Source organism: Leopardus geoffroyi, chromosome D3 (assembly GCF_018350155.1).
Source record: "Leopardus geoffroyi isolate Oge1 chromosome D3, O.geoffroyi_Oge1_pat1.0, whole genome shotgun sequence".
Classification (NCBI taxonomy): Eukaryota; Metazoa; Chordata; class Mammalia; order Carnivora; family Felidae; genus Leopardus; species Leopardus geoffroyi.
The window spans coordinates 66,735,235-66,760,924 of NC_059339.1; the positions used below are offsets into that span (position 1 = coordinate 66,735,235).

A 25,690-nucleotide genomic window follows, 5' to 3' on the forward strand; every position below is an offset into this window, starting at 1 on the left:
CACCCACAGATCTGCACAGACCTTCATATAGCTGCTATGCTCTTTTTAAAAAAATCAATTATTTTGAAAACAGAGGTGTTCTTTGCACACGTCTCATTCCGCAGATGTGGAGACAGAGGACCTGAGAGGTTTGGCTGCTGGCCCCAAGGGATAGGGCTGGAGAGGGCAAGAAACAACCCAGAGCATGAGGGTGTGCAGGGCTGGGGAGTGGAGGCTGATCTCTTGAAGGACAGCATTGGGGCATGGGGGTGGGCCACCACAAGAGGGAAGGGCGCAGAGCCGGAGGGCCGTGGGGGCAGAAGCAGCAGGTGCAGAGCCTGGGGGATTCTTTACCGGAAGACAAAGTCAGCGCTGTTGATCTCTCTCCCACAGCGGCTGTTCTTTAAGATGCCTCCATTGCCCACCACTGCACACTTCTTAAACTGGGACCGGTAGTAGGGCATATCCTGGGGGAGACAGGGACGCGGCTGTCACAGGCAATGCCCTCCCTGCCTTCTTCGGGTGCCCTCACCCCTGTACCCATGATCACGTCTACGAGCCAGCCTTGTAGGGAATGTGGGAGAAAAGTGGCTATTCCACTTTGCAGATGAGAAGAGAGGCCAGGAGACTTGTTCTCAGTCCCACTGGCCAGTACGAATGAGCTGGAACAGAAGCCACGTCTCCACAACCTTTTTCAATAAGCTCTGGGATGCCTCAGGTTTCCAGAAAGAAGAGAGTACAGGTTGTGGCTAGTCCTGCTTGCCTTTGGTTTTGCCAATGTTGGGAAGCTCATCCTTAGGACTTCTAGTATGCATATTTTATTGGTTAATGCAGATGTTCTGGGGGGTGACAGCAACAGAGATGGGGACAGGGCCGCCTGGGACCAGGGCCCTAAACCTGGCTCTCACCCCTTTCAGCTCAGGGCATGGTACAGACCCTCCCTCTGCTCTGCAGGGGGGGACATGTGCCTGGGATACAAAGATCAGATGGACCGGGACACATGGCAGGACTTGGCAGCAGCAGGGACAAGAGACCAAGGGCTGAGTAAGCAAGGCCACACCGGGGAACAGCGAGAGGCCGGAAATTCCTGAAATCTCTGCGAAGTGCAGAGGAGCCCGGGACTTAGCCTGAGTGACAGTCACACTCACGGGAGCCCTGGGAGTGACCATCTCACGGCTCTTTGACCTTGTCACACCCTGACTGCTGGGGTTACCTTGGTCTGGGCACCGGCTCCCCACAAGGCTCCCTGGGCATGCTCTCCAGGGGACCACAGGCATGTCAGCAGGAAAAAGCAAACACTGGCCTGAGGGTTAAGGGTCCCGGTTCTGTCCTGTCCCTGCTCTGGGTCATAATCCACCCCCCCCCCCTCCAGGGAACCTGAGGCAGATGGAACCAAGCAGCCACATGCATGCATGCATGGCACAGGCAGAAAGAAGCACAGACCTGGAGTCAAGGGCAGGGTGCCCAAACCCCCCAGTGTGCCCAGGACTGGGGAACTCTGCCCGGGATGCAGGGCTTCCCTTGGGTCAAACCAGGAAAGCCCGGGACCAACCAGGATGGGGTCCCCTAGGCAAAAGACCCAGGTTCAGCCCTGGTTTTGCGTGATAATGAGGTGAAGGAACCATAGACAAGTGTTTTGAGTTCTCAGCAACTCGGTTTTCCCATCTGTAAAATTAGGATAATTCCATGTGCTTTTCAAAAGTGAGACAACGTGAAGCAGAGTTTCTCGATCTGGCACCGTTGACACTTTGGACCAGCTCATTCCTTGCTGGGGGGTGGGGGGGGGTGGAGGGGGCTGCCCTGTGGACTGCAGAATGTTTAGCAGCATCCCTGGGCCTCTCCCCACCGGATGTCAAGGGTAACGCCCAATCATAACCACCAAAATGTCTCTAAACGTTGCCAAATGTCCCCAGGGTTGAGAACCACTAGTGTAAATGAAAAGCCTATCCAGGGTGATGCTTGGCCCAGAGGTATCTCGGCAGGAGGACCAGATTATTACTGTCATTAGTCCCCAAAGATCCCTCCCCCCAGGAGCCTACTGGACAGCTCCCCTTCTAGCACACATCACCTGGCCAGCCCTGAATGACAGCGGCCCTGGTCGGCACCTTGGCCTCCCGGTGGGGTCATGGGAAATCACACCACACTGGGTCCTCAGGAAGGAGGCTAAATCTGGAGACGATGCCGCATCCGTCTGTGGAGACTGTCCTTCAAGGCCCATTGTCCCTGAAGGGACAGGCCCAGGGGCCAGGATGGGGAAAACAAGGGTGTCTCACAGCCATTGGGGAAAACTGCACTGTTCGACTTTTACCAGGGAAAGGAAAAAACCAAAGTTATCTTTGGAGAGATCCTCAAAGGCCTTTATGTTCTATGTCAGTGTCTCCCAAACTTCTGTACATCAAAAACAACCTGGAGTACTTTCTGGAAATAGAAATTCCTGGGCTCCTTCCCAGAACCATGGAATCAGAATCTCCAGGGTCGGGGGAGGAAGTGGAGAAGCTGAATTTTATACAATCCCAAAGAAGTACTTACATTGAGGGTATGAATCCTTCTAAGTCACAGGCTCTAACTCAGGGGGTGGCTAATTACGGCCTGCGGGCCACCTCGGACCTTCTGCCTGTTTCCGTACAGCCTGTGAGCTAAGCATGGGTTTTGTATTTTTAAACGGTTGGGGGGGGGATCAAAAGAAGAAGACTTCATGACACGTAAAAATTATGTAAAGTTCACGTTTCAGTGTCTGATAGGAACTAGAGTGTTACTGCAGCCCAGCCACGCTCGTTTGTTTGTGAAGGTCCGTGGCTGCCTTGTGCTGGAACCATAAAGGTGAGTAGCTGTGACAGAGACCATATGGCCTGCAAAGCTTAAAATAGTTGCTCTCTGGCCCTTTCCAGAGAACATTTGGCAGCCCTGCTCTCACTCCCTGGGCCTCGGCCGTCTATACCCACGGCCCTTGTTGGACCCATATGTCATAACTGAACTGTCACCCACTGGCATGACCCGCATGAGATGTAAGTCCACCTGTCGGACATCAGCCTCCTGTTCCAGGCCTTGCAAGACCCACGCTGTAGGGGTGCCTGGGGGGCTCAGTCGGTTAGGCATCTGACTTTGGCTCAGGTCACGATCTCGTGGTTTGGGAGTTCGAGCCTCGCAATGGACTCTGTGCTGGCAGCTCAGAGCCTGGAGCCTGCTTCGGAGTCTGTGTCTCCCTCTCTCTCTCTGCCCCTCCCCCCTCACACTCTGTCTCTCTCTCTCTGTCTCTCTCTCTCTCAAAAATAAACATTAAAAAAAGAAAAAAAAAAAGACCCACCTGGTAAATGTGGCTTATCCCCATCATCCTCCAGCCCAGTGACGTGGGGAGAGAATGTGTGACACCTCTCCACCTTGTGCTCCTCCCCGCTGCCCCACAAGGCCCAATCTTATCAGCACCCTCCCTTTAAGTGACAGAACGCAGGGACCCGTGGGCTTTGTTTCATGAGCATTCCCGTTGAAGCAGGGCAGCCCAGGCCCTCAGATTTCATCCAGAAAGACCTAACATGCCCCCACTCAGCATTTCTGCACACTGGACTCACTAAGTCCTGCCCTGGACCCATTGCTCTCCAGGTGGTGGTTATGAACACATCCAGTGGAACCTTCTTCCTCTTCAGATGGTAATAACCACCAGAATGAGCTGAAAAGGCAGGTTCCAGGCCCTTTTCTCTGAGATTCTGACGCTGTGATCAGGCCACAAGTGAAGCCAGAGCTTCAGTGCCCTGAGCCGTTCATTCATGAGATCACTTATCCTGTGGTCCCCCATGACCAGGGAGCCACCGTACTAGCCCTCCCGACTTCTTTTATGCAGAAGGAAAACAATTCACGTCTATCTTGTTTTACTTAGATTTTCTGTTATAAGCAGCCAAACCTATTCCTAGCCTAAACCAGTCCAGTGTGATGGACAGGGAGACAGGGGCCTTGGAAGATATAAGAACCGTCCAAGGTCATCCAACGTGAGATCAAATCGTTCTCGATTTGCTTTCTACTGGTCCGTGATTTCTCGTGCATGCAACCTTTGCGTGAATGGTTTTGCTCCTGCGCCTGCCTCCAGTGGGGGACAAATGCCTAATCACTCTCCCAGATATCTTCGGGATGTCCTCTGCAAGCAATGCAATAACCAAAATTTGACAACCATTTTCTTGCCAGAAGTCGCTCAAATAATAGCCAGTTGGCACTCACTCTGCCCAGACGGGAGCCCCGGAGGACAGTCCACTGAGCCAACCCCAGCCAGGACAACGGGTGCAGAGGGCACAGCAGAGTGATGCCACACTGCGTGGGCGTGGCCACAGAGGGCCACGTGAGGTCGCCCCTTTGCCCTGCCCAGACTGCCCTGCCCCAAGCAGCACCTTGGGAAACATGCGGAAGATCTCCTGGTTGATGTGGTAGATGCCGCTGGTGTCCACTTCATACTTGAGCTTCGTCCCCAGGGGCGTATTCTTCTGCGTCGTGAAGAGGAAGGAGGGGGCGTTGCAGCACCTGGACAGAGTGGACCTGCCAGGCAGGAGACACAGCAGGAGGGACAGGTGACACAGGGCAGAGCAAAGCCTCTGGAAGAACAGAGGGGTCAGGGAGCTGAGGCCCCTCGGGGTGAGCCGTTCTCTCCCCCCCACCCCTTCCCACACTCACTCCCACCCCCTCGCCTCTGCTCATGTCGTCCCCTCCCCCTTCAACATGCCTCCCAATGTCTGGGCCTTGCCTCCCCTCCTCACACTCGCCTTTCTCTCCGGGAGCTCCCAGCTGCCCACCCCACTGACCTCACTGGCCTCCGAGGACCCGGAGCACAGACCAGCTACCACCCACTTCGTCACCTACCAACCCCCTGCCCACTTGAACGAAAGCCCCTTGATGGCAGGCACCCTGCCTCTCCGGATCCTGCATGGTGTCAGTCGCACGAGTGTTCGGGTGTTCGACAGCCAGCTGCCGGCCAGTCGTGGGATGAGTCCTGCCTCAGTCAGGCGTTCGCCAAGATCTGCCAGGCATTCTACTACTTTCTGGAAACACTATTTATCCAGCCTTGATGGAAATCCGGGGACACAGAGCACGCCCTTGGGTTCTTGGCCCCTTAGACAAGGTGTTTACCTCTATCCCACGGGGGCAAAAACCCAAGACACCGATGGTCAACAGAAGCATTTAGAAAGTGTCTGAGGAAGAGGGGAGGTCAGGAAGTGGGCTGGTGCTGGTTGATGACTTCCTGCAGAAAGAGGAGCCTGACTTCCTAAAGAGGTTTTCAGGAGTCCATTGTTTCTTTAAAAAAAAAAAAAAAAAAAGGAAAGAAAGGAAGAAAGAAAAGAAAGAAAGAAAAAAAAAAAAGCCCCGTGGCTTTCACTCACAAGAGCAGTCAAACACAAGCCACAGAAGGGTTAAAGCTTAGAGGATGCAAGCAGCCTTTGCAAAACTAAAAAATAAAAATAAAAATAAGCCCTCCAAGGGAGAAGGTGGCTGCTGAGGCCGACCTGGGAGTCGGCCAGGCCGGAGAAGGCTGAGTTTTCCCTCTGCCTCAGCTGGTGCTCTGCCGGGTCACTCTCTCTCCGAGGCCTGCTGAGGGGCGGGGTCCTGGGCACTGCTCTCCCCTGCCCTGGGGGCCCAGAGCCCCCCACCCTGGCTGCCCAGGGGCTGGACCTGACACCGGAGGCAAGCCGCTGCTCTCCCACGTGGTGGGGTGGGGAGGGCTTTGAGCCCGCGAGGCTCCGTTTTCTCCCAAAGCAGCAGTGTTATGCTGAGTCCACACTGGCCTCCTCCCGCCAACACTGGCTCCAGGCACTGTCACGTGCAGTGTCTAGGCGGCCCCAGGAGGGACGGGACACCTCCACGGAGCCGGGATGATGACGACCACCACCGTTTGAGGAGGGGCTTGCTGGAGAGTTCACATCCAGGGTCTGGGATGGAAACTTGGGCTGCCAACCCAGTGTCAGGAGGCCTGGGTTCTAGTTTCTGCTCTGCTCCTGCCAGCTGTGGGGCTCTGGGCTCTGGGCCTCCACTGCCTCATCCATAGAACGTAGTCTTGGCTCTTCTCCCTCTGAGCCTCTATAATTCTGCGACTCCAGGTTGCCAAAGCCAGGAAGGTTATAAAATTATGTTTTATGACTTTATTTCTCGTAGGGATTTCATTGGGGAAACTCAGCTGGCTGCCGATCGGAGAGGGCCTTCCTGTGGAGTGATGAGTTTCAGAATGTTGACTGAGTCTTCTCAGAGGGGAGGCCAGGGACCCGGCCAGCAGAGGCCATGAGTCAGCACTGGCCCATTTAGCTTTGCTGGTCCAGAAACTCAATCTTGCCAGCCAGCTGGAGAGTTCACCACTGATGGAAACTCTCTCATATTAACCAAGCTTACCAGTGACGGAGCTATAAACCAGAATGCCAACACGTCCATTTGTAGGCAGTAGGGTGAGGGAAGGCCTCAGTTACAGCACTCCCTCTAGCACGTCCCCTCCACCCCTCCCCATTTCACCATACCAGGATCTTGCAAACCTGAATGAAGGATCTCATCATCGTTGAATGAGCTTGTAATGAGAGCAAAGGGAGGCAACCAACTGGCTTTGAAGGTTTTTCCATTTGGAGCCTGGCAAGACCTGATGTCATCTCCCTTTTCCACACCGGAAACTACTCCCCTACCCCCCACCCCGAGAAGAGGCTCAGCATGCCTGCCCCGTGCCCAGAGCCTCTCTGCTGGATAGTGCTGGCTGATCCCTGCCGAAGGCTCCCACACTTAATCCTTGTTTTTCTGCTGCCATATCATCTTCCTGCTGCTTCGTTATCTCCTTAGATATGTGAATCCCACGGAGGACACTTCTGTGCAGCTCCCAGCCCAGACAACATCTCCTTGCACCTCGCTGACCTTCTCTGCGCTGGGTGTTTTATCAGCCTGCTCAGGCCCCGCCCACCCCCGGGGGGGGGGGGGGCGACTGCCAGGGCAGTGCCTACACTAACACCTCTTGCTAAGACCTGTTCCCGCCTCCCAGCACTTTGCTCAAGTTCATGTTCTACTTTTATGATGGCGGGGCGGGGGGGGGGGGGGGGGGGGGGGTGGGGGGTGGAGGCGGGGTCTTCTGCCCTCCTGTTGGGCCTTAGCTGGGAATCTGCAGTCTCACAGAGGCCTCTGGTTTGCAGCTGCCGGCACCTGCTCTTCCGGGGTTATCACTTTAAACATCCACATTTCTCAAAATGTGCCACTTAAAACTACTACTCAGTCTCTAGACGTGGCCTGGAATTGCAGAAAACTGGACCAAATGACTCATAAGGAAAAGACAAAATGCTTAGTGTCATTTGCTTTTCACAGCCCCCCCGGGGTAGGATTCCTGCATGCTGATGGCTCCTGACTGCATCCAAACCTCAGCCTGAGTAGCCTGCATCCGGTCTATACCCACATGCCCAGGGTCCCATCAGTCCCATTCGGTAAGGTCTGTCTGCACTAAAATCCCACCGTGAGCTCACAGAATTTTAGCGATGAATCTACGGTTCATGTTAATCTGCTCATCTCTTGCTGACAGGGGAACCTTAAACTATGGCTCTTGCCTCTCTGGGAGCTTATAATCTATCGCTTTGGGTCAGGGAGCAATTAGAAGCTCATCTACAGCAGGCCTCACGCGTCTGGTGCAAGCAAGCTGCCCCCGGAGGGGCTGGTGACAGGGCGCGGCCATAGAAGAAGGCTCAGTGCACCTCACCCCTCAGGCCTGCTAGAGACCTGGAACCAAGGTGGAGCTATAGTGGCCACACCGCACCCCCGGGCCCCCCACGGGGCTGCCGCAAGGCCTAGGGGCCGGAATGCAGGGGTCGTGGCCAGCAGGGTGCCCACCTCGGCCTGTGTACTGAGTCAGAACTTCCCCGCTGCCCAGATCCCAAAGCCCAGCCAGGGCCAGCTCCGGGGAAAAGACGACCCCGGGGCCGGGCCTTGCAGGATGGGGCGGCAGGAAGGAGAACATCACCAACGGGAGGGCGGGGGAGGGCAGACAAGTCACAGATACTTGAACTGGTTGGCCTCAGAGATATTCATTGCCCATCTGCACATCTGCAGGCTCTTCCATCTGTCGAATAGCTCCGACTGCTTCACCCTTTGGGAGTAGAGACAGAAGAGAACGTGAAAGGGCCAGGCTGGGCAGAGCGTCGGCATTCGCGATCACCCCTTCCTGCTCCCCATGTGCCCAATCCTGGTGTGGTCCTTTAGTCTAACTGTGGTTTCCTATTTTTGGTGTCCTTGATGCTCGGGCACCCAGGGTCTTGCTCACTCTTAGGGGGTGTGAACCGCTCTCCTGCAAGCCTGCCTTCCACATGCAAACCAGCCCGTCCTGAGCCCAAAGCCTCTTGGCCTCCTTTATCAACAGAGCCACCAGCCTTAAGGGAACCCAGGAGCTCTCCGAGTTACAGGCACGATGCCATTTCTGTCTGCCCATGTGCATATCTTGGGGAGAATCTGAAGCTTTCACCGGCTTCCCGTAGAGGTCCTTGATTCCAAAACCAGGACAAACACTCACTTAACTGTAAAGTAAAAATCAGTTTCATTCTGCAGAGCTGGGTCCCCTGTGTTTTTTTTTTTTTTAATTTTTTTTTAACGTTTATTTATTTTTGAGACAGAGAGAGACAGAGCATGAATGGGGGAGGGTCAGAGAGAGAGGGAGACACAGAATCCGAAACAGGCTCCAGGCTCTGAGCGGTCAGCACAGAGCCCGACACGGGGCTCGAACTCACGGACCACGAGATCATGACCTGAGCTGAAGTCGGCCGCTTAACCGACTGAGCCATCCAGGCGCCCCAAGATCCCCTGTGTTTATTTATTTATTTATTTTTTTTTTAATTTTTTTTTTTCAACATTTATTTATTTTTAGGACAGAGAGAGACAGAGCATGAACGGGGGAGGGGCAGAGAGAGAGGGAGACACAGAATCGGAAACAGGCTCCAGGCTCTGAGCCATCAGCCCAGAGCCTGACGCGGGGCTCAAACTCACAGACCGCGAGATCGTGACCTGGCTGAAGTCGGACGCTTAACCGACTGCGCCACCCAGGCGCCCCGATCCCCTGTGTTTAAATGGAGGGGAAAGGGTTGTTCCCAAACGGGGCAAGCCTCACCCACAGAAGGAACACATACATGACTGGTACGGGGAGGGGTGACGGGGGAGCGGTGAGTACAGGAGAAATACAGAATAGCGACAAAGTATGTGGATTTTGCACTCAGAAGAGGAGCTGGGCCTCAGACAGAGTTCATATTCCCCCTAACTATGGGACCTCGGGCAGGTTATTCGACCTCTCTGAGTCTCATCTATATAATGGGCATAATAATAGATTATCACTCACTGTCCCAGATCTGTGAAAAGTATTAAATAAGGTGATGCAATAAAGGCCTAAGCATAGGAAGTGCACACGGAAAGTACCTGGTAGATGTAAGCTATTGTTATGGTTAAACTGCACTGCCTAGACTCTGCTCACTCACAGCCCCCTGGACTTTTCCCCTTTTGTGAAACCCATAACCCATCCCTACTCACTCCGATCTTTCCCACAAGATAGTAAGTAATGGGAGGGGCAGGGGATCACGCCTGAGTTCACACCATAAATCCAGGGCGAAGGCCCACGGCCGACGTGTGGTAAATATGTGTTGAGCGTATTAATAAACTGGTGAGTGAACCAAGAAGTCTCAGTTCCAAGAGAGTCTATAATTATTTATTGAACTCTTCTTTGTAGCGGGAACTGGGGATACAGCAGTGAACAAAACAACTCTCTGCTTCCACGGAGCTTAAATAGCAGTAAGGAGGCAAGTGGAAAACAGGTACATATGCATATGACAACAAAAGCACAAGCGATGAAAGCAAAAATAGACAAGTGGGACTACGTCCAACTGAAAAAGCTTCTGTACAGCGAAGGACCACAACAGAGTACAAAGTCAACACAGAGAACAGGAGAAACCATTTGCAGGCCATTTATCTGATGAGGGGTTGATATCCAAAACACATAAGGAACTCTTACAACTCAATAGCAAAAGGCCAAATAACCTGATTTTATTTATTTATTTTTCAATGTGTATTTATTTTCAGGGAGAGTGCACGAGCAGGAGAGGGGCAGAGGGAGAGAGAGAGAGAGAGAGAGAGAGAGAGAGGGAGAGAGAGAATCCCAAGAAGCCTCCACGCTCAGTGCAGAGCCCAATGCAGGGTTCAATCCCATGACCGTGAGACCATGACCTGAGCCAAAGTCAAGAGTCAGACGCTTGGGGCGCCTGGGTGGCTCAGTCGGTTAAGCGGCCGACTTCGGCTCAGGTCATGATCTCGCGGTCCGTGAGTTCAGGCCCCGCGTCGGGCTCTGTGCTGACAGCTCAGAGCCTGGAGCCTGTTTCAGATTCTGTGTCTCCCTCTCTCTGACCCTCCCCCATTCATGCCCTGTCTCTCTCTGTCTCAAAAATAAATAAACGATAAAAAAAAAAAAATTAAAAAAAAAAAGTCAGATGCTTGGGGCACCTGGGTGGCTCAGTCAGTTGAGTGTCCGACTTTGGCTCAGGTCATAGTCTCACGATTCGTGGGTTCGAGCCCCACTTCAGGTTCTGTGCTAACAGCTAGGAGCCTGGAGCCTGCTTCAGATTCTGTGTCTCCCTCTCTCTCTCGCGCTCTCTCTCCCCGTTCGCACCCTGTCTCTCAAAAATGAATAAATGTTAAAAAAAAAAATTAAAAACAAAAAAGAGTCAGACGCTTAACTGACTGAGCCACCCAGGCACCTCCAAATAACCTGATTTTAAAATGGGCATAAGATGGGGTGCCTGGCTGGCTCAGTTGGTTAAGCATCCAACTTCAACCCAGGTCATGATCTCACGGTCCATGGGTTCGAGCCCTGCATCAGGCTCTGTGCTAACAGCTCAGAGCCTGGAGCCTGCTTGAGATTCGTATCTCTCTCTCTCTCTCTCTCTCTCTCTGCCCCTCCCCCACTCATGCTCTGTCTCTCTCTGCCTCAAAAATAAATAAAACATTAAAAAACAATTTTTAATGGGCACAAGAATTGAAAAGACATTTCTCCAAAGAAAACATACAAATGGCCAACAGACATATGAAAAGGTGCTCAACATCACTAAATATCAGGGAAATGAAAATGAACACTGCAATGAGATATCATCTCATACCTGTTAGGATGGCTAATATCAAAAAAACAAAAGGGGCGTCTGGGTGGCTCAGTCGGTTAAGCGTCTGACTTCGGCTCAAGTCATGATCTTGCGATTCGTGAGTTCGAGCCCCGCCTCAGGCTCCTTCTTGCTGTTAGCACAGAGCCTGCTTCAGATCCTCTGTCTCCCTCTCTCTCTCTCTCTGCCCCTCCCTGGCTCACACACACCCTCGCACCTACTCTCGCTCTCTCTCTCTCAAAAATAAATGAACATGTTTTAAAAAAAAAACCAAAAAAATAAAAACAAAAGATTGCAAGTGTTGGCGAGGATGTGGAGAAAAAGGAGCCCTCGCACGGTGTTGGTGGGAAGGTAACACGGTGCAGACAGCACGGCAAATGATACGGAGGTGCCTTGAAAAATTACAAAAAGAACAACCACGTGATCCAGCAGTCCCACTTCTGGGTATATGTCCAAAGGAATGGCCATCAGGATCTACAAGAACTACATACAGTCCCATGTCCCCATGTCCACTGCAGCCTTAGTCAACGTAACCAAGACAAACAATCTAAATGTCCACTGACGAGTGACCAGATAAAGAACATGTGTTATAGACGTACAATGGAATACTACTCAGCCTTTTACAAGAAGGGAATCTGTCACATGTGACAAGTTGGATGAATCTGGAGGACGTTATGCTAAGTGAAAGAAGCCAGTCACAGAGGATATATACAGCATGATTCTGCTCATGATGTATCTAAAATAGTCAATCTCATGGAAACAGAGAAGAGAACGGTGGTTGCCAGGGACTTTGGGAAGGGGACATGGTGAGCTGCTTGCTGTTCGATGTATATAAAGTTTCGGTTATTTAAGATGCCTAAGTTCTAGAGATCTGCTGTACAGCTTAGTGCCTACATTTAACAACACCGTATTGAACACTTAAGCATTTGTTGACAGGGTAGATCTCATGTTAAGTGTTCTTTCCCCCATTAAGAAAAAGAAAACAGCTACTAGAGCCATGAAGAAAAATGAAGCAAGGCCAAGGAACCAACAAGGGACTGCTTCAGAAGGGTTGGTCAGGGAAGCCTTCCCCAAAGAGGCGAACTTTGCACACAGAACTGAAATGATCAGGAGTGAGCCATGCAAATTATCTGGGGGAAGGAGTATGCCAGGCAAAGAGAAAAGTGAGTGCAAAGGCACAAGGCTGGGAGCTTACTTGGTAGCTTTAAGGAGCTGGAAGGAACCCAGCCTTCCATCCTGATGCCTTCCTTCTGGTTTTTCCAAAGCTCCCACAGCAACCATCACATCTCAGGCTAATGTGACATCAGACGAGGGTGCCATTACACAGCCCCACCCTGGCTCACCCACTGCTTCCCTCCCCTGTACCCTGTAACCTCCAGGCCCTTAGAGCAGTGCCCTACACGGCCAATGTTCCAAACACCTTCTAGAAACACAGCCCTGGCAAGACTGACGCCAGGGTCCCAGTTCCAACTGTTACCAGCGTCTGGGCCCCATTCTATGTGCCTCCAATGCCTGTCACATGCTGGACCAAGGCTGGGGCCTGAACACCCAACCCTGAATCCTGGCTCTGCCCCAACTTGCAGTGTGACCTGACACAAGTCATTTAATCTCTCTGAGACTCAGGTGCTTTATCTGTAAGACAGATACAGTGATCTCTGCCCTGCTAACCTCAAGGGTTGTCAGAAAGATCAAATGAGATAATATACATAACAATATTTTATAAACTGCTTTACGAAAGCAGAGATCATCTTGACTTTAAAGATGAGGGGTTGATCACAGGCTCTTATCTCCTTTCTCCCAAGATACCACTAATATTCCAGATGAATAGAATGACCGGGATGGGGGGAGTCCAATGGAAGAGAGATTTGACAAGTGTGTAGAAGGAGGAGGGGGGACATTAGGAGGGGTGACACAGCCCAGAGACAGAGTCCAACTTCATGGGATATTTTAAAGAGGGGTGGAGGGTGGGGAAGGGGCATGGTGCTGAAATGAGCATCATTTGTAAGTCTGTATCTGGAACCATCGAAGCCACCCCCAGAGCAGCCAAATATTTAGTGTCCAGCAAAGGGAGGGGAGGGATTGAACCAGACTGTCAGTCAGTCCCTAAACAAAAGACAAAAAGCGGTCACTCCCAGGGAAAAGATCTGGACATTCTAGCAGCAAAAGGAGCAGCCTCTCCGACAGTGACTCTTCTTTTATTATTTAATTTTTTTAAGTTTATTTATTTTGAGAGAGAGAAAGAGAGAGCAGTGGAAGAGCAGAGAGAGAGAGAGAGAGAGAGAGTCCCAAGCAGGTTCTGTGCTGTCAAAGCAGAGCCTGCCGCAGGGCTCAATCCCACGAACCGTGAGATCATGACCTGAGCCAAAATTAAGAGTGGGACGCGCTCAAACGGAGACTGAGCCACCCAGGCGCCCCTCCAACAACAACTCTTAAGGAAAGCCTACTGTCAGTTTCTATCAGCTTTTTATTGTTCTAAATTTAAATATGAATAGATAACCTAGAATCATCTGGTCAACTGGATGGAAACAGAAGACAAACCATTAGTTAAAATATTCAAAGAGGGGGCACCTGGGTGGCTCAATCTGTTGAGCATCCAACTCTTGATTTCAGCTCAGATCATGATCCCAGGGTCATGGGATCAAGCCCCATGGCAGGCTCCACATTGAGCATGGAGGCTGCTGGACTTTCTCTCTCTCTCTCTCTCTCTCTCTCTCTCTCTCCGCCCCCTACCCCCTCTGTGACTCTCCCCCTCCCTTAAAAAAATATACAAAGAGAAAAATGCTGGAGGAACAAAACACAACTTTAAAATATTCTACTTAGTGTCTCCAGAGATAGTCTAGAAGACATGGCATCCTTAAAGACAGGAATAGACTGCACTCCGAACAAAGAAGGAGCTCTTGGGGGTACAAGTTTGCTCAAAGAGCTGGAAGGTGAAGTCAAGGACTCATCTCAGAAAGTGGAAACAATGGGCAGGGACAGAAAAGCTGAGATCAAATGAGCGATGCAGAAGGTCCACTGTACAACTCTTAGAGGGACTAGAAAAAAAAAGGAAGTAGAGAAGAATAGAGAGAAGGAAATATTTTTAAAAATCCAAAAGAACATTTAAGAATTTGGACATGAGTCCCAAATTAAGAGGTCCCCACAGGTGTCTATCCCGAAGGACACCACTGGGACATTTCAGAACCACAGGCTCCGGAAACACTCCAGAGAAAAGAAAACGGGTCACCTCCAAAGGAATGACTAGCAACACATTCCTCTAGCCCAGGATGCCCAAAGGTGATGGGGAGAGCCGTCGGCATTCTGCAGGAAAATGACTCGCCCCTAAAACACCAACCCCGTCCAACCAACAATCAGGTATAAAGGTAGAATTAGGTCATTGAGTCACAGAACTCAAAGAACTCAAAACCCTTACCCCTGATGCATCATTTTTTGGGAGATCACCAGAAGATGAGTGGGAAGCAAAATGAAGGAGTAAACAAGCAGCAGCTATGGGTTCTAAGCAAAAGTGAATCCAACCCAAGGAGGCAGAGGAGGGAAGTTCCCAGGACAATCGCGTGTGACCCACCAAGAGAGCAGCCTGTCCACGCTGGAGCAAGACGATGAAGGGAAAAGCTGAGGGGAAGGCCTGGCTGACGGGAGAGGCAGGCTAAAAACCAAACTAGGGCATAAAAGAGACAGAGTTCAAGAGGGAAAAAATGACAAGAAGCTCCAGGAAAAAGGGGGAAGGGGAGTGTACAAGGAAGGAAGCAGAATCACTATTTTCTGATCTTGAAATTTTAGAGTCAACCTATCGAGAAAACCCCGAAACGACTCATTATGGGTACAAACCGAATGTAAATGTTATCAGCCTTGACCTTTTAAAGGTAAACCCGTGGGTGACTGGAGCCAGAGGCTGGAACCAAAATAAGGGGATAATTTTAATAGCCTCATCTCATAAAGTACAGGATCAAGAGACACTGCCAGTATTTGGTAGAACAAGAAACAGGTTCCTCGGGCAATCTATAGACAGAAGAACTAAAAATAGCAATATCTCTCAACCCAGAAGAGAGGGAAGGAGGCGGGGGGGGGGGGTGTAAGGGGGAGGTGTAAGGGGGCCGAATCCTCACCCACTGAGGCAGGAGGCAAGTGCACGCTGTGCAAACTTGGTAGGTCGGTGGGTCAAGAAATAACAGCAGGTGCATGTTACCAATAGGTGTGGAAGTAATTACAGGAAGAAACAGCCAAGAGTCAAAGGAGCAGGGTGGGTGGAAGAAGGCGGGCAGCAGGGACCTGGCTTTTTACTATCACCAGCTTTTGTATCCTACTTGATTTTCCATGATACTGACTAGGTGATAAGGGCCATCTCTGTTCTCCTTCTTCTTTCTCCCCCTTTTCTTGATGGCCTCCCGTTTCCACCCAGTTCTCGGGTATACACGTGCCCAATCCGCTCATTCATGTAACACACACGTCCTAAGCCCATGCAGGGTCACGCTCACTCGGGAGACCCAGAGAGGGCTGGGCGCCAAAGGGCCTCTCGGCCCTTGGAGAACCCTTGCTCCCAGCCTCCCTTCCCGGGTTCAGCGCAGGGTTGCCCGCCCCAGAAAGATGGAGGAGGAGTGGCATGAGAGGCCTCAGGGAGACGTCCCAGGTACCACCCCCATCTGGCAGTAACTGGCTTAAAAATAAAGAACCTCTAAATAAATAAATAAATAAATTAATTAATTAATTAATTAAATTAAAAACTAAACCAAACTAAAAGAGACTCTAGAATGATCACATGCAAACAAATAACTTGTACAAGCCCTCGTGACAATGCGTTTCATGATAAATGGCCATGGAGTAATTCCTCTTGCATCTGACATTGTCAGGGACCGAGGCCTTTTCCATGTGGGAATTTTCCGGCTGACTGGTTTCTACCAGCGTTCCGAGCAATTCTGGATCGGAATCATTCCCAGATGACTCACACCCCTCCCTGTCTCCTCAGAACGCCAGCTGACATTCTTACGCCGAAAGGGCCTCGCGGCCCATCCGTCCAGCCCCCTCCGTTCACAGATGGCGATTTAACCTTTCCCCAATGACTCAGAGTCTCCACTGCGAGCTCCGCTCATGGCTCTGGGCCAGAGCACAGTAAAGCCCACGGGTGCCCTGGTGATGCCAGAACCATCCGAATCAGAGGCCGGCCTCTGGGCTCTCTGATTTCAGCCCTGGAGAGCCCACTGAGGCTCGCAGAGCCAGGCTGGCAGACAGCAGGCTCGCTGCTCCCAACCGTCCCACCAGCCTCACGCCGATGCCCCGCAAAGAGCCTCTGTCTTGCCTCTCCTCTCAGAGCCCGGGGACCACAGGGGGGCCAGGGCCCTGGAAGAAATGGGGTAGTGCGAGGCCCAGGGGTCACCAGCTCGGACGGCTGCTCAGCTCAGGAGACCAGAGAGGGCGCCCGAGGACAGGGATGAGAGCTCGAGCTAAACATGCAGAGCACCGAACTCGCATCCACGACAAGGGACAAAGGTTTGCACAGATCACCGAAGCGCGAGGTTCCTCCCTCCCACCCCACCATGTCTGTGGTGTAGGGCCCGGGTCATTTTGACTTTCGTCCCCGAATGGAAGCTGCAACAGAGACTCTTATGGGCTGAATCATCTCTCCCTCAAAACTCATATGTTGAAATCTTAACCCCTGAGGCCTCAGAATGTGAGTCTTGGGAGACAAGGTCTTTACAGAGGTAGTTAAGCTAAAATGAGGTCATTAGGGTGGGCCCTAATCCAATATGACTGCCGTCCTCATTAGAAGAGGAAATTAGGACACAGACAGGAGGGACAGGAGGAAGCCCGTGTGAAGACGGAGAAGGCGGCCATCTGCAAGGCAAGGAGAGAGGCCTCCGAAGAAGCCGTCCCTGTCAGCACCCCGCTCTCAGACCTCTAGCCTCCAGAACTGTGGCGTATGAAGTTCCGTTGTTTAGGCCCCTGGCCTGTGGAACAGGAAGTTATGTAGAAGGATGACCAACTCATGGGTCTCTCAGATCTCTGAGTCTAGACCACGAAGTAACCACGAAGAGACTATCTGCGTTGTGTAATTTAAAAAGTAATTATTTGCCTTTGAAAACACTAAGGAATGTTGTCAACAGGTGCGCTCTGGCTTTCCAGAATGACACGGTTAAGGGCCTGAGGTCTTTGAATTCTGGGAAAAGACAAAGGATCTCTGCTTAGGAGCTGATGAATTTGGCTCGCGCCTGAGGTCCCGGTGGCCACGTTTGCCACTAAATCCCAAGTCCTCAACCAAGCACATCACGTGCACTCGCACTGCCACTTGCTTAAAGCTTTCTCACGGGTTCCCACGGCCCTCAGATGATGATAGAATCTGGATCCCAGACCACACTGCTAGGCCTCACAAGGTCGGGCCCCCATCTGCCCCTCCAGCCACATGGCTTCCGGGTCCCCCTCTCACACTGGCATTCAAGCTCCCCTTCAGAGCCTGGGACACAGCGGGCTTCCTCCTGGCACAGGGCCTTTGCACAGACTGGAACCTCAGTCTGGAACCTTCCTGGCCTACTTAATTCCTATTGCTCGTCCGATGGGAGCACCGGCATCCCTTCCTCAGAGAAGCTTTGCCTGACAACCCCCTCCCCACCCGAGCCCAGGTCAAGCTCCCTGCCGTCCCCTTGTCTCTCTAGGGTAGTTATTAATGTCCGCTTCCCTGCCGGGCTGTGAGCTCCATGAGGGCAGAGACCACGGTGTGTGCGCAGCCGAGGGCTGGGTGGTGTTGATGGGAGGCTGAGCTGTCTCGCACGTTGACCTCTAGAGAGGGTTACGTAGACCCTTGGTTTGCACAGGGACCAGAAACAACGCAGCTATTCCCAGCTGGATTTCTTGGAGCTTTCCTGCAGCTACTAAGCTTAAGGATTCTGAATGACAGCCCAGAAAAGCTGCCGCTGCTGGTGGTGGCTCCAAAAAGGAAAGAAAAGGGAGGGAGACACATTTATTTGTTTATCGAGCACCTCTGTGTACTACTATGGATGTGGGCTCTCTGCTCTCAACATGTTATTTCATCTAGTCTTTATGAAAACCCTTCAAAGCTAGGTAATAGTGTCCCAATTTCTATAGGTAAGAAAAGGCTCAGAGAGGTTAAGTAATTTGTATAAAGATGCAGAGCTCGTAAGATCCCAGGCCTGCCAGACCCCCGGGACCGTGCTCTGACCTGATTTCCACAGCACATGGAAATCATGTCAAATAGCTAAAGGAGCCGTGGCTCCTGCCCGTGGGCCATGGACAGTGGTCCCAGGGATCACGGCAGGGGCCCACGAGTCCACAAGAGGATCCAACACCACCTGACCTCGAATAAACCATATTCTTTCCACATCCAGCTAGAACCGTTTTCAAAAACATAGGAATTTTATTTGAAATTAAGTATCGTGGGGCGCCTGGGTGGCGCAGTCGGTTAAGCGCCCGACTTCAGCTCAGGTCACGATCTCGCGGTCCGTGAGTTCGAGCCCCGCGTGGGGCTCTGGGCTGATGGCTCAGAGCCTGGAGCCTGCTTCCGATTCTGCGTCTCCCTCTCTCTCTGCCCCTCCCCCGTTCATGCTCTGTCTCTCTCTGTCCCAAAAATAAATAAACGTTAAAAAAAAAATTTAAGAAATTAAGTATCGTGATTCACACAACAAAGTCCCTCTCAGGGGGGACGACGGGCTCATGGTGGTCCCGTGTGGGAGAGAAGGAGGGGGTGAGCACACACGCTGAAATGTTCCGCACAGGATGCGCTTCTCCTCCCGTCGCTTATAAAAGAGCCATAGGCGCCGTATTGTTGAGCGCGAAGCAGGAAGTGTGTGTGCGATGTGTGCAAAAAGAGGAAAAAGAAATAGAGCCATGCGCGAGGCTGGTTTACGCAGACTCTCTGGGAAGACGCACAAGGACACGCTGGTCGCCTCTGACAAGAAACGGGGGGCTCTGAGCAGGGGAATCTTCTCTGTGTACCTTTTTGGACTACTTGAATGTTGTATCGCTCCAACACCAACATTTGGTAAGAAATGTAATCAATCAATATAAAATTTTTAAAAGGCAATAGCAAAGGGCCATGCTTAAAGCCTCCGCTCGGAGTACTGGATTTCAGGTGAGATGCTCCTGTGCCCTCTTCGGTTTCTGTACAAGAGAAGCCCGGCGATGGTATCACGGAGACTGGAAATTGAGACAGGGACTGAATCCCCAGAGTCCTGGGGACTTGCAAACCTGGCCTTTTTTTCATTAAATGCAATTATCCCTGCTCTCCAAATGCCAGAGGCCCTGGGAGGGGGGGGGGGGGGAAGGAGGACCTAATTCTTGCTCTGCTGAGATCAGCCACCTTCCTGTCTCCTTTGGCCCGTGCCCCACCCTGCCCCCTGGTCCTGCCCCATCCCACGTGCACCGTCACCCACCACCCACCCCGGCCACACTCACATGGACAGCACCTTCACTTCCAAGATTTCGTGTCTCAGCTCCAGGCATCTTGTGGAGTTATACTCAAACGGGCCCTCGTAAAACTCAAAGTACCTGGGAACCAACAGGGACAGAGGTTACTATGCAGAGAAGCCGGCCAGAGCTTTGGGGGACTGCGGGGTTCTCATGGGGGGTGGGGGTGGGTCTATTAGCCGGTCAAATACACACAGCACATCAATGCCACCCCAGCAGATGACCTAGTGGGAAGGGGCACCAGGACCTCGGGGGCCCTCTGGCTTGATCGCCGGGTGGTTGACTACTCAGAGCACCCCGCTATCCCAGGAGTGTAAGCCTTTACGAGGCATGAACTCATCGTGGCAAATCATGGCATTCTGAAGCAGGCTGGGTTCCAAACTAGTGGCTGCAAAGGAGAAGGGAAGCGGGGGGGGGGGGGGGGGGGGAATGCTCTGAGTACCATGTCCTTCTCCAGCTTCCTGTGATCGGCCCCTGCCGGAGGCAGTGCTGGGAGTCTGGGCAGTGAGACCCAGACTTTCAACCGGTCCTGCCCTTTCCTGCCCCTTTCTCCTCCCCTTGGGCAAGTGCCACACGGGGACAGCTTCAAACACGGCCAAGATCTTCTGCTTTTGCTACACTCATTAGCCCCCTTGACTCTCATGCTCACACCGCGACTGGGTGAGACTGACGTTTCTTTCTCTCCATTTGGCAGCTGAGAACACTGAGGCTAAACAGATAGAGCTCCAGGGCACACCAGCGGTAGGGCAGGGTCAGGCTCGGGCCGGGTCCCACCGCAGAGGGGCACACGCCCTTTCCAACACCGGCTGGCTGGCTCCCCCAGCCAGAGCCACCTCGGGATCCCTTCCGCAGCTCCACGCAGAATAACGCCAATTTCGGCCAGCGCCCGCCGAGCCCTTTCCTCGGGCCACACGCTTGCCCTGGATGCGCTCCCTTTTCATCTTTAGAACCCACCTACGAGGCAAGTGACCATCGCAAGCATCCCGAAGAAGCCCCGAGAGTTGACTCGCTGGCCCAGAGTCACACAGATGGTAGGTGGCAAAGCTGGGGCATGAACCGACACGTTGACTTGAGGCTGCTCTTGTCCACACTCCACCGAGGACAGCTGGTGGCCCCTGAAAAGGGCCCTGTGGCCTCCCGCAGCCACCGGGTGAGGAGACCTTTAAAACACCTTCCTCGCACCTGAAGTTTCACCAGCCCAGGGCAGGAAGAGGGCCTGGGTAGGGGGAGGGTTTTGAAACACAGCAGTTCACTGCTGGGCTCGGCCAGAGGCAGGACGGGGCCTCTCCTCATGGCCTCTCTCTCTCTCTGGAGTGGCCTCTCTCTGGAGGTTGCTCAGAAGGGGTTGGGAGGGGCAGGGGCGCCTGAGTGGCTCAGTCGGTTGAGCGTCCGACTTCTGTCTTTGCTACCTCTGTACCTTTTGCGCTACAGGCCAGAAAGCTAAAACCTACATTTCCCAGACTCCCTTGCAGCTAGGGTTTGGATAGAATCTAGGTTCAACCAATCAGAAGCATTTGCACGAGACTGACTCAGAGCTGGGTTAGAGGTGAACTATGACAAGGCTCCAGGCATTGTTTTGTGGGTGCAGAATGTGGCGGAAGGGCACAGGGCACGGCTCTTGGAAACTGCAGGCTTAGCAGCACCTTCCTGATTACATCAGGGGCAGCAGCTTTCACGGTGGCCCCGTTTCACGGTGCAGTTCGGGGAGGCTCAGCCTTCGGTCTTTCTTCAGCTTTCCCAAAGATTCTGAGCTAGCCGTGCCCTAAATAAATCCCTTTCTGCTTTCACTAGCTAAATGGGCTCTGTTATCTGCAATTAAGAACAAGGGGCAGCATGAGGCCACCAGAAAAGCCCGCGACCTTGGCTGTAACTCACGTCATTTTCCAGTCACACAACAGTAAGTGAGGTGTGGCATCTTACCACGGAGATCACTGTTTGCAACCAGAGCCAGGGCCACTAGGTCCTCTGGAATCCACTGGGTCACCTGAAGCCGTGGTCTCAGGCTGCTGCTAAGAAAAGCTCCAGATTCAAATGGTGCAGGGGTTATTTCGGGGGAGACTTAGCCCGGAGCTCTCAGGGGGTTGGGGGTCTTACAGACACATCGTGGACATGCCTCTAAACCCAGCTGTGTGACTTCAGTAAATCGCTTCCCCTCTCTGGGCCTCTTCTTTCTCCTCCTGAAAACAATCGGTTTAAACTAGGTGGTGGCCAAGGCCCCAGCCAGCACGACAATATGATCCCAAGTTTCCCTCAGTGTTTCCCACTCGCTAACCAAGCCAGAGTGAGACACAGTTTGTGGATGGATGATCCACCGACACGAGGAAGAAGCTCGCGAAGATCAGCCAGCCCCTCCGCCGCCTCCATGAGGCCATCCCTGCCTTACCTCTGCCAGCCTCCACTCGGTCTCCTGCTCTCCTGAACCCCCAGCCTCACCCATCCAGGGAACCAGGCAGTGCCGTGACTCCAAATGGTCTCGCGCCTTGTGTCTGGTGACTATTAGGTGGACAGGCCTTCAGAATGGGGTCACGTCCTTTGCCCCCCCCCCCGCCCCCCGGCCCCAGCCACCCTAGGCCCATCGCTTTTGTGAGTCTTAGTTTCCTCATCTATAAAATCCACACACGAGAGGGGCGCCTGGGTGGCGCAGTCGGTTAAGCGTCCGACTTCAGCCAGGTCACGATCTCGCGGTCGGTGAGTTCAAGTCCCGCGTCAGGCTCTGGGCTGATGGCTCAGAGCCTGGAGCCTGTTTCCGATTCTGTGTCTCCCTCTCTCTCTGCCCCTCCCCCGTTCATGCTCTGTCTCTCTCTGTCCCAAAAATAAATAAACATTGAAAAAAATTAAAAAAAAAAAAAAATCCACACACGAGAAAGGGGCAGGGCTGAGGTAAGATAGCGATGAGATTTCACGCAAAGCCCCGGCACAGTGGCTGGCACGCAGCAAGAGCCCAAGAAATGTGTGTTCCGTTCTTTCTCCTTTCTCCCGCCATCAAAGGACAGGAGCGGCCAGAGAGTCAGCGACTTGCTTCTGGACCTCAGCTGGCTGGTGGCAGAGCTGAGTCAGGCACGACGAACCTCAGGAAGCTTCTCCGCCATCTGGACCGGCTGGCGTCCTCCTTCCGCTGCTACTGGTAAACCTCTCCCCTGCCACCCTGCGCATAAAGCCCACGCCGTGTTCTGCCCGGACACGGGACTGTCCCTGATCACCCAACTCCGCGGCAGACTCCGTGCAGAAGCTATATGTGTTTCGGATGCTTTAACATCCGGGGCCTGGTTGACCCTGGGGCTAGCCAATCCCTCCAGACGGTAACCTCCCGTGAGCGCACGTTTCCTACGCAAACAACCCAATCCAGAGCTCACAACCCGCCACCACCACTCCTCTCACATTCAGGGCCTCTTTCCCCCTGCCCTTATCATCCCAGGACCAGGTACCACACAGCTAGGGACAGCCCTTAGGCCCCAGAGTCCACCAATCCCTGTGCCCCTGACTCAGCTGTTTCTTCCCCAGAAACCCCTGTGAAGGCTCTTGCCCACTTTCCCCTCTCACCCTCTCTGCCTCCTGACCAGCCCTGGTGGCCCCCTGTGTGGCCTTTACGGTGCGACGTGCCTCCTGTGTCTAGGGATCTGTGAGTATAAAGTCTTCCTCCTTCGTGGCAGTGACTCCCACTTCCGTGGAGTCTTGCCATACGTGACGATACCAAACCCCAGCAACCCTGAAAACACCCCACGTGGTGCCTCAGCCAAGTTGTCAAAAGCGCCCCACACCGGGGTCTACAGCCCCAGGTGTCCTGTCTGAAAACGGAGCCAATGGCCCTGTTCCTGTCTCCATCCTACCCGGCCTTGCTGTTTTGAGCTGTGCCGCTTCGTCTCCGTCTCTAAAGCTAACACTCGAGGAAGCAAGATCATAACAACCGCTGCCGAGAGCCCCCCCTCCGGACTCCGCTTCTGACGGGACACCCAAGGACTGCGTTCTGGAAAAAGCACGGTAATCCCTATCTGGCGGGGACACAGACTTTGATGCGGACGTCACAAGTGAGGCTTCCGTCTCCTTGTGTAGTGACGTGGGAAGACGCTCCCAGGATGATGCTGAACGGGAAACACAAGCTACAGCACTGTGATCTCCCGAAAGAACGGTATATACATCTGTGAAGGCACAGGCCGCAGGGAAGGGCCCTACCAAAGCCCTGATGGGCGGCTTCTTTGAATAATGGGATTGTGAATGACTGTTAAAATACTTTTCTGTACTTTTGTAAGTTTTCTGTAATGGGGTTATGACTCTTTCGCTATTGGAAAGCACTAATAGATGCCCCTTTATTTAAGTCCTAGATCTCGCACGAAACAGTTCGAGCTTCCCGTCAAACTGCCAGAAGACTGAGAGAAGCAGTCTCTCCAACTTTCTGAACTCCACTGGCCTCTCAGGGTGAGTCAGTCACTGTCTCTTTGTCCAATTCTCGAAAGCCGATCTCTGCCCGGCGCAAAGGGAGGGGCCCCGGCATCGCATTCGGCACCTCACGGGTATAAATAGTCACGGCCGCTCAGACCAGCTCATCTCAGATGCCACTTGGCTTCCGGCAGTCAAGTCCGGGGCGGGCGCCAAGCTGCCTCCATCCTGCTCCCTCCTCTGTGCCCTCAGGGACCATGGGGGAGGGGGGAAGGGCCAGGCAGCCCAGGCTGCCCAGCCAGCAGGTGATGGCCTCTGCTAAGGGAGAAGACAAACTCAGAGGTGACCACGGCAGTCCTGCGTGTTAGTTTCCATCCTCCTACCCAGACGCGGGCTCCAGTTCCGCAAGCTGAGGAGGCCTCTTGTCAGCGTGGCCGGGGGCCCTCACGCATCCCTGCCAGCCTTTGTCCATGAGCCTGCCCCTTATAGGGCCCTCCTGTTGGTCTGAACCCTCTCGGGAGCTTCATCAGGACCATGGGGTCTTTTTTTTTTTTTTCAAGATTATTTATTTATTTTGAGAGAGAGTGAGAGAGCACAAGTAGGGATGGGGCAGAGAGAGAGACAGAGACACAGAGAGACAGAGAGACAGAGAGAGAATCCCAAGCAGACTCTGCACCACCAGCACAGAGCCCGATGTGGGGCTCAAACTCACGAACCACGAGATCATGACCTAAGCCGAAGACGGATGCTTAACCGACTGAGCCACGCAGGCACCCTAGACTGTGGGGTCTTTCTTGGAGGTCCCAGAACTTGAGCCCCAGCAAGCACCTGGCTGGAACAAGATAAGGTGCATGCCTTCAGCTTTCTATCTAACACTGCCCCTCGTCCCCGGGTGCTGATGGTGTTCAAGAGGACAGGAGCCCAAGGAGGTCTCTATGTCCTTCAAGAGCCTCCACCAGCCCAGAGCAGGGAAGCGGCCCCAGCTCAGCAATCTGAACCTCTGCACTCTTCTCAAACCTGGTACAGAGTTTCAGAGGACCACAGAGTGGTTTATGTATTCCACACTGGGTAGGAATACAGTGAGGGTATGGCACCTCTGTGCAAATTAGGAAAAAGTACCTCTTTCTCCAGATGAATTAAGCCACATGCCAGTCACATGATTTATCAAGTGAGAGTGAGCTGGATGTCAACCCTGCCTGACCCCTTAGCTGGGTATCTTTGTGCGGTGCCCATCCTGCACAACTGTATGTGGCAGTCTGAGACTGGACTCTTTAACTTTGTCTTGTTTAATTCTCCCGACAGCCCTATGAGGACAGGCCTTGTTTCCCCATTTTTATACCCAAGATTCAGACTGTAAGTGGAAAAGCAACTTGCCCAAAGTCATTCAGCTCATAAATGGGGGTGCTGGAAAGGGGACCTCAGGCTTTCAGGAGCCCAGAACCTATGTTATTCAGTGACTGCAGTGTACTCCCTCTCCCTGATTCTGACAAGCCACGGTTATGGGGGGGTGGGGGGGATTTCTCGGCGAGCAACCCCCTCCCCTTCAGTGAGCTCCGTGCTATTTCGGGGCCAGAACAGCTGCCATCTCGAGACAGCGCGCTACCCGTCAGAGCAAACGCACAGAAACCAGAGTCTGGAAACTGCAGGCTGACAATTCAGAGGACTGCGGCGTCTTCTCAAATAGGTGCAGAGAGAACCAGGAAGAGCTGGGCTGTCAACTGCAGGTCACAGCTGCCCAGAGGAGACACTCCCCCCTCCCCGGGTGGTAGAGAGACCTGACTCGGCCCCCTGGCTGGACGCTGGCTCTCCCTGGG

At 53.0% G+C, this 25,690-nt stretch overlaps 1 protein-coding gene across 4 annotated transcripts in view; it reads right to left on the bottom strand.

Annotated features, from left to right (window-relative positions):
• ST8SIA5 (ST8 alpha-N-acetyl-neuraminide alpha-2,8-sialyltransferase 5) overlaps positions 1 to 25,690 on the bottom strand; it is a 58,808-nt gene that overhangs the window by 7,401 nt on the left and 25,717 nt on the right. For 2 of the 4 annotated variants that reach the window (XM_045458288.1, XM_045458286.1), the window contains 4 exons: positions 19,491 to 19,583; positions 7,967 to 8,053; positions 4,353 to 4,497; positions 334 to 446 (listed from right to left, as the gene is read on the bottom strand). In XM_045458288.1, the coding sequence (XP_045314244.1) occupies positions 334 to 446; positions 4,353 to 4,497; positions 7,967 to 8,053; positions 19,491 to 19,583 (438 nt within the window). Of the gene's footprint in view, positions 1 to 333; positions 447 to 4,352; positions 4,554 to 7,966; positions 8,054 to 19,490; positions 19,584 to 25,690 lie in introns of all 4 variants that reach the window. The other 2 variants (XM_045458287.1, XM_045458289.1) reach the window with 2 other exon arrangements.